Below are 14,317 nucleotides of genomic sequence, written 5' to 3'. Positions count from 1 at the left end.
ATTATATGCCGCTCGCATTTACTTAATTAGTAGAAATGAAAGAAGAAAGAATAAGGAAACAACCTACTCTTTTCGACTTCTACGTCAGCAAGGTAGAAATTGTGGAAACAACAGGAGATATGTCCAATGTGTATTCTAGGGCCCTGCTCGATTTTCTGACTAATCAGAAACTAAAATCCAACTGGACATTGACCAAAAGGTATTTTTCCTAGCCCTAAATACATAATCGACTTTTGAAATCAACAAAATGTCTCGGTATGGCGTTTAGCATCCAAGAGTCAACCGAGATCTCGGTACCCGGGCTAGCCCGCCTTATCACATGAACGCATCGAAATTTTTACGATGGAAATACAATGTAGTGGTGAGGCAAGATCTCGGCAACCGAGCCAGCCCGGTTGAAGAGGCCCCAGCCTATTCTTGCGTGACTCCTTCCAAAATACCAATATTGGGTCAGTTGAGAGGTCAATTTCCGAGAAAACTGTGATTCAATATAATCCCTTGTTGACAACATCACTGCGGCTTATATTTTACGAAAATACATGTACACACGTCTCTCTTAATATAGTAAATCGGCCCGGGTTACTGAGGCACCGGGATAAGACTATGGACATCTTATTGATACAAATCAAAAGGACTAGCAAGGGATGTATATAAGGCTCTTACCTTCACAACACTGAGACTTTGAATTACTGATCTTCGTTGTAACGATGCAAATGGCTGACAAACCTTCCGATTTCTGAAAGGAAACAAGTTTCCGCACTTATTTGAATTGAACTCTGATCGATCGGTGATCGGTCTTGAGGCAGGAACTCCAGCCAAACCAGGTTAGACTGTCTTTTGCGTATATATGAATACCATAGACAAGTTTAATCGCATTCACACTTCGTTTAGCTCTTGTTACATAAATTTACGCTTCGTTCATTTTAACAGAGATATCAAAAACATGATATTTTGCTTGTCGCCCGTTCCACTGCTTGTTTTACAGAATTCTCGCAGCTCTACACGCTGTATAAACAATTGGACACAAGGAATACTGAGACACTCCGCACTAAAGCTAGTTAATCGAGGCGAAATGAAGTATAAAAACGTTTGAAATTGGTTCAAGCGCAGTATGATAAATCTACCGCGATTGTTAAGTTGAGTAAAAAATGTTTTTCGGAAATGCTGATGTAGTAGTTTGTAATTCCCGCTCTTTTTTAAGCTAACTGTGCACTTTGAACAGCTGCAGCAGTATAACAAACCTCGTGACAAGCAACTGAAGCTATTTGCGAGACTACCCTGTAGTGTTTGTCCTTACCTTGCTTGGATATACTGAATAGCACAGAAACTGGCCGTAATTCAGTCTTTATAGCTGTTTCAGATCTAAAAGAACTGAAAGAAGGCAACGAGGTTAGAAAGGTACGAGGCTGAGCCCTTCTACTGCAGTATTATAGGTAAACAAATCTCTTCAAAGCTAGGCACAACAAATTACAGCTTGTTGTTGTTTTGTCGTAGAAATGTCAATTTGTTGTCGATCGCACATTTCGGGTTTCCACTGGAGACCCAAGAACAAACAATTGTGGACACGAAGACCTTGGGAAATCGGCGCAATCGAGAGAACGTTTACAAGGTGGTCGGGTTGTTTCATAAATAACATTGTCCTTGCAATCGCCGCTTTTACCTTCTAGTTAATCTTTTCTCGAGTTAATTGTCTGCTCTGGGTTTCTAAGTATCAAGCTTCGTTGATTTTCCCAAGAAAAATGTGTTGTAAAAGAGGAAAGAACTGATCAAGTCAGGAATAAACTTACCTCTTCCTTCTTCAAACGGAAGAGTGATTTGAATTTGCCGCCAAGTCAGAAATATTGATATTGTGGTCCAAATTGGTTCATTGACGTCATATATTTATTTAGGTTTGTTTCCCTTTCTCGACCAATCACATCTACTCATCTTGAACTTTATACATCTGATTGGACATCAACCACACATTCAGCCACACTTGTGAAGATGATGCAATTTCTTGGTCTGATGCTTCTGGGTTTTTTTCCCTCAAATATCGAAAGTGCTGTCCTAGCACATCTTATGATGTAATCCATTCAACATGCTGATGAAGCAGATTTATGTTCCCGCTCCTTTTTTCAAAAGTTGTTTTTACTGTCCATTTGTAAGTAAACTTTACTTGACCCCACTCTTTATTTACAAGCATTTTCGTGGCTGTATTTTAGAGGGCCTAACCGCAAGTTAAAATTGAAATGCGCAAACCTGCATTTCAGTCTGTTAACTGCACAGTAATGTCTCGATATAAACGTTCGCAAAAACAGCTATATGATGAAACTTGTGATTTTCAATCATTTTAAAATTTTACCTGCGGCACAACCACGGCTTCGTCCTCTGCCCCAGGTACTGCTCGTTCTTTTTCGGAAGCCTGCCTCTTTTGGCCAGTTCGTGCAGAAATGTGGGCATATGAAGTTACCGGGAAGGGCTTATTAAGCCATAATTTGCGAGGGAAAACACTTTTCTTGGGGTGTCAGTAAAACGCGGGGCCGGGGTCGGGGTCCCTTTTTTTCTTTTTTTTTTTTTTTTTTCTTTTTTTTTTGTTACTTTTTTTTTTCAACATTGTAGGTCAAATAGGGATTAAAGCCAATATAAAAAAGTTAAGTCTCTAAAGCTTACTAGCAAATAGGATAGGTCAAAGACATCGGTGACAACACTCGATACAGTTCCGTATTCTGGCGGACATTGGTTCCGTGAATTGATTACCTTGTATTCTTCCAAGAAACGAAATGAGGCAAAAAATACAAGGTACGAGACAATATGTTTCCTTGAACTAACAAATTCTTGAACTAGAATGTGCATGAACTTACTATGAACACCCCTGCCGCCTTCCATGATCGCGCTCGTTTGTTACAGTCAATCCATGTCACGCGTGACTATTATTTCCGAGAATGAAATAAACATGCGTTCGAATTCCTTTGTAAAGCTCGGCATTTGAACGGAATGTAGAACATTTCTCTGGAAATCTTTCCGCAAAAGACGCATTAACTGACAAAAAAAAAAAAGACTCAAAATACTTGAGAGACAATTGTTATTCTTGAAACACTTGTGCTGTAATGTAAAGAAAAAATAATTGTTTTATACCGTCAATAAACTAGGGAAATTTCTACGAGAACTCTGAAATCTGATTGCCGACATCAAAACTGACATGTAAATAGGTTTTCGACGCCATTTTGACGAGTAGGCAAACAGGCTTGAAATGGAAATCCGATGTCAAATAATTTTCATAAAACATTGCTGCTGAAAAATCCATGAATTGGAAACTTTTGGCACTAGGAAAAGGATTTAAAGAAAAAAAAATTGGAGGTATGTAACTGCGCCAGAAAGCGTCCAGTCGTGTTTTGAACTTTCCATACATTTGCCCGTATTTTTTCCCGCGAACTATTTTTAGTAGCAGTTCACGGCTGGTTCGCTTTACAGACAAATGTATGGAAAGTTCAAAACACGGCTGGACGCTTTCTGGCACAGCTACATCCCTCCAATTTTTTTCTTAAAATCCTTTTCCTAGTGCTAAAAGTTTCCAATTCATTAATTTTTTTTTAGCAGCAATGTTTTATGAAAATTATTTGACATCGGATTTCCATTTCAAACTCGTCAAAATGGCGTCGAAAACCGTAGGGGTGTTCATAGTAAGATCATGCACATTCTAGTTCAAGAATTTGTTAGTTCAAGGAAATATGTTGTCTCGTACCTTGTATTTTTTGCCTCATTTCGTTTCTTAGAAGAATAAAAGGTAGTCAATCCACGGAACCAATGTCGGCCAGAATACGGAACTGCACCGAGTGTTGCCACCGATGAGCTATCCTAAGCTAGTAAGCTTTAGAGAATTAACTTTTTTATATTGGCTTTAATAACCTTATTTGACCCACAAATGACCTGTGATGTTAAAAAAAAAAAGAAAAAAAGAAAGAAAAAAAGTGACCCCGGCCCCGACCTCGCGTTTTACTGACACCCCTTTTCTTGTTGTCTACAATGACAAGGTTTTTAAGCAGCCCTCGATTGATTGATTGATTGATTGATTGATTGATTGATTGATTGATTGATTGATTGATTGATTGATTGTGAAGTCGAAGGTTTAATTAGACGGGAAGTTGAACAGTAAATCTCCAAAAGTTCAAATGCACCGGGGTGAGGGGCCGTGGTTGTTGACGATTCAAATTGATCAGCGCACAAGGTTCGTGATACATAAGCTTTAGATAGCGAACGCTCCACCTCGGTTAATGCACACTTGAATGGTTACGATTTTTTTAAGTTAGCCTACAATATATCAAACCACCTTGATTAGCTACTCAAACGAAAGGAGCTGTCAAGGGCAGTGACGCGTAGAGTGGCTCTCCGGTTCTATGTGAGAATATTAGATTGTTTAAAGTCACAATACAGAAAGTTTGGATAGCAACATATTTTTATTGTCGCGGTTGTTGTTTTTGCTTCTGTTGTTGCTTTTGTTTTTGTTTTTCAAGGAATACCCAGTCCCAGGCTTAATGAAATACACGAAAAAGAAAATCATGAGCAATACTGAATTAAACGAAAATTTATTGACTGAAGAAGGGCAAACTGACTGGTATTCAAAGTAACAGAGTATAAGCGGACTAAAGATTACAACTGTGCGATATATTACAGTTAATTTTTATTCTCTCTCCCGTCTTTAACATGAAATTAACCTCTTCTTATCGGGCTGCGGTGTTTTAACTTAATTGTTCGGTTCACTGCTACTTATACTTCCGCTGAGTTCAACGCCGAATGTTGTATCGTGGCCAGTATCCTAATTTCTGAGCAATACATTCAACGTATTGCGATTCTGTGGCTTCCTTGATCCACTTCACTCGTAGATCCTCCCCGCCATTAGCGGTAAACTCCTGCTTGACAAACTGATCTACGGCTAAGTCTTGTCTTTTATGTTCCACCATTCTGCGATGGACGTCGTTCGATCGACCGACATAAACGACTTCAGGCTCTTCAATGGGGTGAGTGAGCCCTATCACGTAGATCCCTTCCAAATGAGGTATTTTGTCCACCATAGACGCCACTCTTTATTTAACAGCCTTGTGCAGATATTGCTTTTATTTTTTGGCTTTACCTGTTAAAGAAATACAACGCGGATACTAAGAAAGCCCATAAGAAATATGAGAATTAAATTCTAACTTCTATTAATCACTAAGGGATTCGAATTTTGCCTACCAACCTCAGGAAAAGAGGAAAAATGGAGGACGCCCCAACAAAAACTGGAAGGGAAGTGGACTGTTCGTGGGACAGACCCAAAATGTTTACAAGGTAGTGTGTACTGGTGAACGCCCTATGCCCCTTCAGGAGTGCTTAGGATTGATGATGAAGGTGGATTGAATGGATTCGAGTTCGGAAGGAAAAGGACGAAGATTTTTCAAGCTTGACTAATTTTTCACTTCATTAATTCTAATATTTCGTTTTTTTATTAAAATCTTCAGTTCATTATTGAACAAAACCTTTGTGCCCGTGCAGGTTCACGGTTATGGGGGACTCAAAGTTGGGATCGTGAGCCGTGCGTGTAAGGCTGGCCAAAAGGATCGCAGCTCTTGGGACGAGAATGGTTTATCTCGGTGTATATTTTCGACTCCAGAGCTTGCTTGTTGTGCATATCTAGCGTCTCGTATGGTCAAAGAACCCAAGACTGCCGAGGGCCTCTTCATATCAGCCCGGTAACCAGGCTGGCCCGGTTAGTGGGACGAATTTTGTCTTCTGTTTATATTGGAAATTTCGGTCCGGTTACCGAGGAGAATACTGAGGTGCGATTCTCCGCTTAAAAAAACTGTCAATCAGTGCCTCTGGCTAGAGACAGGGTAGATCGGTATGGATTGAAACTAATCACGGGTCGTTCTTCGTATGGTCAAATACTGAGGTGCGATTCTTCGCTTAAAGGGGAAGTATCACGCGAATTTGATGTCATTTCAAAACCCCAAAATGTTTGTCTGTCAACAGAAACATAAAATAATTGTCTAGTTTTGTTAGAAATTATCACCCTCGTGCAATAAAACTGTCAATCAGTGCCTCTGGCTAGAGACAGGGTAGATCGGTATGGATTGAAACTTGAAAAATGTTAGGCTAACTCCAAAATGCGCCAGAACTAATCACGGGTCGTTCTTTTCAAGAATTGAGTTGATCTCTTTTCTCTCATGGTTCTAAAATTGATTTGTAGCTATATGAAGGTCTTATTTCACCATTTGTAACCAAACAGGTCAAAAAACCCATGAGACTTCCCCTTTAAGCTTTCTCTTCCTTTGAATGTTTGTCGAAATCATCCGACAGCTGTAAAGCAACCATGGGACCAAGCATAAAAACATCGTCCAAGTGAAAAAGTTTTTCCGGCCATTTCTATTCGCAGTTCTTGGTACTGAATTTATTTATCAGCGCCGAAATCAAGGTTTTTGTAAGCCATTCTTGATTCGTTCCTTAACCGAATGTTCATATGGGAAAATTTTGAGCGCTGTTCAGCCGACGGTTGCAAAAACCGAGAACTCGGTAACAGGGCTACAACGCCTTTTCATACGAACACATCGAGATTTTTAGGAAAGAAATGGCGGTGAGGCGAAATCTCGGAAAGCGAGCCAGTTGATCGGAGTCACATGAACAGGCCCTAGACCACTATTGCGTGACTCCTTGTAAGAAAATCATTATTGCAATATTTGGATATTGGTGAGAGGTCAATTTCCGAGAAAACTGTGATTCCAATATAGACCCTTGTTGACAACATCACTGCGGTATATGTTTTATAAAAATACATGTACCCACGTAAATCGGCTCGGGATGAGACACTGGGATAAGACAATGGAGATGTTATTGATACAAATCAAAAGGCCTAGCGAAGGATGTATATAAGACTCTTCACAACACTGGGACTTGAAGTAACTGGTCTTTGCGCATGCTGTAATTGATGCAAATGGCTGACAAACCTTACGATTTCGAAAAGGAAACAAGACTAGTTTCCACACTTATTTGAATTGAACTCTGATCGATCACTAATCGGACAATGTTGAGGCAGGAACTCCAGTCAAACCAGGTTAGACTGTCTTATGCATATATATGAATACCATAGACAAGTTTAATCGTATACTTGTCGCCCGTTCCACTTGTTGTTTTACAGAATTCTTGCAGCTCTACACGATGTATAACAATTGGACAAGGCATACTCAGACACTAAAGCACAGTCATATTTCGAAGCGAAAGAAAATCTTAAAACGTTTGAAACTGATTGGTTCAAGCGCAGTATGATAGATCTGTTACTACGTGCAATTGCTAAGTTGAATAAGCAAAGTGGTTTGGAAATGCTGATGTAGTAGTTTTTAATTCCCGCTCTTTTTCAAAGGTCTTCAAACTGAAATTGTACTTTAAGCAACTCCAGCAGTAACAAACTGCATGGCAAGTAAGCTATTTGTCTTATGAATCGGCCAGACTACACTGTAGGTGTTTGTCCTTACCTTGCTTTGATATACAGAATAGCACGGCAACTGGTCGTTATTCAGTCTTTATGGCTGTTTGAGATCTAAAAGAACTAAAAGAAGACAACAAGGTTAGAAAAGTACGAGGCTCTCTTCGAACCGCGATACCCCTTCTGCTGCAGTATTATATGTAAGCAAATTTCTTCAAAGGTAGACGCACGGAAAATACAGCTTGTTCTCGCTTTGTCGAAGAAATGTCAACTTCTAGTCGATAGTACATTTCGGGTTTCCACTACAGACCCAAGCCGACAGACGAATTGTGGACACGAAAACCTTGAGAAATCGGCACAATCGAGAAAAAGTTTACAGTAAAGTGGTGTTGTTTCATTTAACATTTCCCTTGCAATCGCCGCTTTTACCTTCTAGTTAATCTTTTCTCGAGTGATTTATCTGCCCTGAGTCTCTAGGTATGAAGCTTCGTTGATTTGCCCGAGAAAAATGTGTTGTAAAAGAGGAAACATCTGCTCAAGTCAGGAATAAACTTACCTCTTTCTTCTTCGAACGAAATAATGATTTGAATTTGCCGCCAAGTCAGAGATTGTCTATATAGGGTTCAATGACGTCATATATATTTTCATATTTTTAGGGGGTTTTCCAGAAGGCTCTGGGGACGAGAATGGGGTTTTTCCAAGCAGATCTACTCTTAATGAGCTTCTTCTCGCATCTGATTGGACGTCAGCCACACTAATGACTGAACATATGGTGCAATTTCTTGGTCTGTTGCTTTTGGGTTTTTCCCCTCAAATATCCATTCGAAAGCGCTGTCCGTCAGCACAACTTAGAATGATGCAAGTTTAAATGATGTAATCCATTCAACATGCTAATGAGGCAGATTTATGTTCCCGCTCACTTTTTTCAAAAGCGATTTTATTGCCCAGTGAAACTTAGTAAACTTTTCTTGACTCCACTATATGGGGGGAGGGGGGGGGGGGTATATATTTACAAGCATTTTCATCACTGTACTAATTTAGCTGTACTAATTTAGCTGCACAGTAATGTCACGAAACATACTCAAAAACAGCTATAGTAAAATGACTTGTAATTTTAAATCATTTTTCAATTTCGCGCAGCATGACCAAGGAAGGCTTCATGCTCTTCCCCAAGTCCTACACGTTCATTTTGAACGGCCTCCCTGTTTTTACCACTCGGTGGAAAGATGAGGTTATTTGAAGTTCCCGTAAACGGCTTTTTAAGCCATAGTTTCAGAGGGAGGACAACTCTCCCTCTTAGCTACCATGACAAAGGTTTTAAGCAGCCCTCGGTTTACCTGAAATGCGTGGGGGAAATACGGAAAGCTCGCAAATCAACGGCGATGTCACTTCTCTAGCGGCATGTACGAAAGTGGACAGCACGATTTGAACAAGAAGCGAAGTGAATCTCGTGTGATCGATTTGAGAGGTGACACTGTTACTAAGCCAACCAAGGAAATGAGAGCTGCAATGGCTGCTGCTGAAGTTGGTGACGATGTTTATGGAGAGGATCCTAAAGTAAATGGTTAGGACTCGATGAGCATAAGCATAAGCATAAGCTTTAGATGCATGAATATGACCTTTGCTACTGCACGTTTGGGGGATTTATGAATTTAGTTAGTTTTTTCCAAACCGGCCCTCTTCACTGCACTGATCTTTCTTGTTTAATTATCTCATGAATAGTTAATGAAGCTGCAGGTAGAGTGGGGTCTGTACTCGGCTGCGAAAATATTGCTGAGTTCCTCGCGGTTTTGTTTTGTTTGTTTGTTTGTTTGTTTGTTTTGTTTTAAACTGAAAACGGAACAATGAGACCAACACTTTACCAGTTCAGACTGAACAAGCTGGTCCAATTAAGATTTTGTTAGTGTTATGGATTATCAATAACTACGCACGTGGTACCCAAGTTGGCAAATGCTGGATTGTTGGTGCACGAGAAAAACCAATGTAAGTAACTGATGACACCTTTATTGTCTATTACAGACATTCTGCTGAAATTGTGAGACAGTTAATCTCATCCAGGAGTCACAAAGCAGTTTACGTTCAAACATCTTCAAAAAATGAAACCCATAAGCGATCTTTGAAGGGTGTATGGGAACATTCATCCTGCTGAGGGAGTTAATCAGAATGGTACTTTCCACTGTGGAGCAGTGTTTAATGCCCCCCCACCGTCCTCCCTACGAGGGAGAGATCTCGGTGATGATTTATTATAGCAATACAACTTTCGTTCTGGTATAGAAGCCAGGTTCAACCTTAAATAGGAAACAAATCCGTCCAAGTTTTCTTCTTCGGTCTCTCTTTCCCGGAGATCTTGAGAGAAAGGTTTTAGCCTACTACGCGAGGCGCTTTTTCACTGAATTGCAAACCATCGATTGCGCCAATTAATTTCCTACATTAAGGCTTCACTTCAGTTCGATGGCCCCTCGAAAGAGAAATAAAAGAAGAAAGAATAAGGAAAAAACCTACCTTTTTCAAATTTTTTGCAAGCAGGGTAGAAAATTGTAGAAACAACAGCGCTTCCTCTCCGTCTGACGAACTAACGTTCGTCGTTCGAACTTGCTGCTTCTGATGCTAATTATATGTGGACGCCACTACGTCATTAAGTTATTTTGGGTGTTCCCGTTTTTCTGACCAATCAGAATTACTCTTAGTGTGCGAGCAAGCTCTCTTTTAGGTCCTCTCGTGACTCGCTTCGCTCGCCGCTCTCGCTATCCTTCCGCGGCTGACTTAAACGGAGAGCTTTCTCGCAAGCTGAATTACCCTTTGGCTTGTTTACTGATACTTCTAAAATTTGATTGGATGGCCTTCAAAACTGTCACATTTTCCTTATCAGTTTCCCTTGGTGATGCAATTTCCGGCATTTCTTGGAATCCTCTTGTAAACAATGGTTTTTTTCTCAGAGATATCAAGCGTATCATGTGGTTGGTTGTTAGTTGTCTGATAGCAATTTCAGTTGAGAAAGTTTTCCACACTTACGTTCCAGGAGACCAAGGTTTAAAAGGTCTACAGCTAAGATTCTAGGGCCGCCCAACGAGAACATTGCAGCCAAATGCTGTCTTATTAATTTCTACCCCTTTATTAAAGACATATTTGTGTAAGCAGATTGATCTATTCGCATGCTTTAGCATAACATTTAGGTTGCAAGAAAGGTTTAGGAAATCAGCTTTAACTTTTAAGCGTTTTCCGTTAAAAGAACGATGACAAAGGCTATAAAATTATCTTTTAACAAACGCGTTAAGGAAAGGACTGTATAACAAAATGTGAAACTCTAATAAAACTCACAGAACAACGACCTCAAAAGCTGTTTATTCCATTAACAAATTCAAGGTTATTGAAGCAATAAAATGTCTAAAACTAAGCATACACCAATCAAAGTTCCAAAAAAATTCTTACTGTTTTTCGTCGACTCTCGAGTCTGGATACGAAGAAAACGATGTTATATATCGTGCTAAACGGTTTTAACAATTTATCCTAAGAAAGTTAACTATCACAATGACATAATCCAGTTTTGGCAAGTGTCATGGTCTTCCCTACAAGAAGTCTTATAAATTATTCACTGAAAAGGAAATCAGTAATAACGAGTTATAGCGAACTGAAGCAGTTTGAGGTCAAATTAGTCAAGCCGGCTACTAGCGCTAGCCGTACAAAGCTTCACAGATTGAGACGAGATAATAGTATGCCTCCATCACGCTCTTACTGGGACGGTTAACCAGTGAACGCGATTGGGATGATCGTGCTTTCCCTCCGCCTCCGTCACCTCTGCGTTTGTTCAACATTGGACGATAACCAGCCTTTGCAGTGATGCAGTCGATATACGCGGCTTCTTTCTCTTTGTGCTTTTTTTCATTGACATACTTGATGCGAAGATCTGTCCCTTTATCTCGTTTAATTTTCGCGGTTATTCTTTTGTCGATTGCCTGCTTCTTTCCAGACTTATGCTGTTGCAATCTTTTCTTGATATTCTCAGCTCTCCCGACGTATTGGTACTTAGTAGGCTTCCCGTCACCAATTGAATAAATGCCTGGCATTCGGCGGGGTACAGTGGAAACATCATACTTCTGCCACTTCATCTTGCACAGTTTATCGCAAATTTGCCGTCTAGATCTTCTCATCTCGGTATCTAGAGGTAAAGCAATTCATGAGCATCATCTTCTACCCTAGAAACCATATAAATTGTTAAGCACTCTGATTAATCACTCTGCGAGCAGAGGCCCTTCGATCTTCCTAGATAAGTCGGGAAGTCGACTTATCTAGGAAGATCGAAGAGCCTCTGCTCGCAGGGTAGGTGATTACGTGACTCCTTTTATTGAGAGTTCGTGGAAACGCGGCACGCTCTAAGAACCGATTTCTAAGAAAACTTCCATCAAATTTGCATCTCAGGCGCAATGGGTGCAAGGTATAAAAGCATCAGTTTTGACTGACAAGATTGCAAGCGATAGCCAAATTGTAGTTGTCGGTTTTACACCGCATTTCGAGCGTTAAAAACGTGTTTTTCAACCGACAGTGGACTCGGTTGAAACGTTTCTAACGCCGCGCCGTTCAATAAAAGTTAAAATAGGACTGTCAACTGACTAGAATGAAACGGTTCTTCCCAACAAAAAACGAGCATGGATTCATGATTTCCTATTAAATTGTGTAAGATAGACAGGACTGCCGACACTTTACCTCGTACAGATATATGGAGAAATTATGGAGCCCGTCATCTATCCTGACTGGCGGGTTATGCGCCGCGATACTTAACAGGCATTGGGTGAACAAACTGCTGTCCTTACCTTCGACAAACTGAAAATACAACAAGTCTTGTCTTTTGCGTCAGTCTTCGAGATGTGGATCTGAAAGAGATCAAGTTGATAAGTTCGTTAGTGTTGAAACTCCTCCATGTTATTTAGATTAAGTTCAGCTGAACCAAATCAATAAATATTTTCAAGAAATCGTGGTATTATGGTGCAGTCGCTTTCGTATTTTCTGATCAACATTGTTTTACATTAGTTGTTCTGGTATAGAAGCCAGGTTCAACCTTAAATCGGAAACAAATCCGTTTATTATAAGTTTTCTTCTTCGGTCTCTCTTTTCCCGAAGATCTTGGGAGAAAGGTTTTAGCTTACCACGCGAGGCGCGCTTTCAGTTGCAAACCATCGATAGCGCCTGACCAATTAATTTCGTACATTAAGGCTTCATTTAGTTCGATTATGCCGCTCGAATTTACTTAATTAGTTAGAAATGAAAGAAGAAAGAATAAGTTAATGACCTACCTCTTTCAAATTTTATGCAAGCAGGGTAGAAAATTGTAGAAACAACAGCGCTTTCTCTTTGTCTCACGAAATAACGGCGTTCGTCGTTCGAACTTGCCGCTTCTGATGCTAATTATATATAGACGCCACTACGTCATTAAGTTATTTTGGGTGTTCCCGTTTTTCTGACCAATCAGAATTACTCTTAGTGTGCGAGCAAGCTCTCTTTTAGGTTCTTCTCGTGGCTCGCTTCGCTCGCCGCTCTCGCTATCCTTCGCGGCTGACCTAAACGGAGAGCTTTCTCTCGGCTGACCAAAACGGAGAGCTTTCTCGCAAGCTGAATTACTCTTTGGCTTGTTTTATTGATACTTCTAAAATTTGATTGAATGGCCTTCAAAACTGTCACATTTTTCTTATCAATTTCCGTTGGTGATGCAATTTCCGGCATTTCTTAGAATCCTCTTGTAAATAAGGGTTTTTTCTCAGAGATATCACTGGCGTGCGGAGAATTCATAATGCATATAGTCCCTTGTTGACAACCAGTCACTGCGGTACATGTTTTACGAAAATACATGTACCCACGTCTCTCTTAAAACAGTAAATCGGCTCGGGATGAGACACTGGGATATGACTATGGACCGATCTTATCGATACAAATCAAAAGGACTAGCAAAGGATGTATATAAGTCTCTTACCTTCACAACACTGAGACTTTGAATTACTGATCTTTGCTGTAAAGATGCAAATGGCTGACAAACCTTCCGATTTCTGAAAGGAAACAAGTTTCCGCACTTATTTGAATTGAAATCTGATCGATCGCTGACCAGTCTTGAGGCAGGAACTCTGGACAGCCAAACCAGGTTAGACTGTCTTATGCACAAGTGATATATGAATAGCATAGACAAGTTAATAATCGTAGTCACACTTCGTTTCCTGCGTTCGCTGAGTTTAACTTTTGTTTTATAAATATACGCATTCGTTCATTTTAACAGAGATACTAAAAACATGATATTTTACTTGTCGCTCGTTCCACTGCTCGTTTTACAGCATTCTCACAGCTCTACACGCTGTAAAAACAATTGGACATAAGGCATACTCTGACACTCCGCACTAAAGCTAGTTAATCGAGACGAAAGGAAGTCTTAAAACGTTTAAAATAGTACAAGCGCAGTATTATAGATCTACTACAGAAGAAAGACCGCAGTTCTTTTGTGGATGTACTGGAAGAGAAAAACGCTTAAGAGGATAGCTTAAGGTAAAGGAGTGTAGCTGTGTGTGTACTAGTGGCTTTGAAAGAAGTTAACATTTTATTTATTTTCACTTGGAAAAAATGTTCAGTCAATGAGTTTGTCCTCAGACTCAAAAAGCGGACCAAAAACGATGCAATTATCACAGCTTATACATAAAATGCAAACAGTATTTTTTCCCATTTAATCTACGGAATTTGTGGAATTTGCCAGTGAGTAATTTTAAAATGCCACTGTGACTACTATTTAACGTGAAATCATTCATCGCTAAAAGGGAATTTAAACATTTGTATCAGGATGTATGTAGTGACACCAGGGAGGGGGGTTATACTCCCTTACATGTATTTAGCCTAGATGGAGATGTGCCACTAGAC

The 14,317-nt window shown here is 40.0% G+C and overlaps 2 protein-coding genes across 7 annotated transcripts in view; one reads left to right on the top strand and one right to left on the bottom strand.

Annotated features, from left to right (window-relative positions):
- The first annotated feature begins 809 nt into the window (after positions 1–809).
- Positions 810–14,317, top strand: part of LOC146461099 (uncharacterized) — a 62,646-nt gene continuing 49,138 nt past the window's right edge. Inside the window, exon 1 of the mRNA XM_085087335.1 lies at positions 810–824. The gene's annotated coding sequence lies outside the window, so the exon portion shown is untranslated. The remainder of the gene's footprint in view (positions 825–14,317) is intronic.
- Positions 10,349–14,317, bottom strand: part of LOC146461103 (uncharacterized) — a 32,802-nt gene continuing 28,833 nt past the window's right edge. For 2 of the 6 annotated variants that reach the window (XM_085087362.1, XM_085087364.1), the window contains 3 exons: positions 13,392–13,464; positions 12,238–12,297; positions 10,349–11,585 (listed from right to left, as the gene is read on the bottom strand). In XM_085087362.1, coding sequence (XP_084943488.1) covers positions 11,101–11,577 — 477 coding nt within the window. In that variant the 5' untranslated portion in view covers positions 11,578–11,585; positions 12,238–12,297; positions 13,392–13,464 and the 3' untranslated portion in view covers positions 10,349–11,100. The other 4 variants (XM_085087363.1, XM_085087366.1, XM_085087367.1 and 1 more) reach the window with 4 other exon arrangements.

The sequence above is a fragment of the Pavona decussata genome, unplaced genomic scaffold (assembly GCF_977016875.1).
Source record: "Pavona decussata unplaced genomic scaffold, jaPavDecu1.1 SCAFFOLD_202, whole genome shotgun sequence".
In the NCBI taxonomy this organism is placed as follows: Eukaryota; Metazoa; Cnidaria; class Anthozoa; order Scleractinia; family Agariciidae; genus Pavona; species Pavona decussata.
The sequence above is the reverse complement of the archived record's forward strand: the minus strand, read 5'-3'. Positions and strand labels throughout refer to the sequence as shown.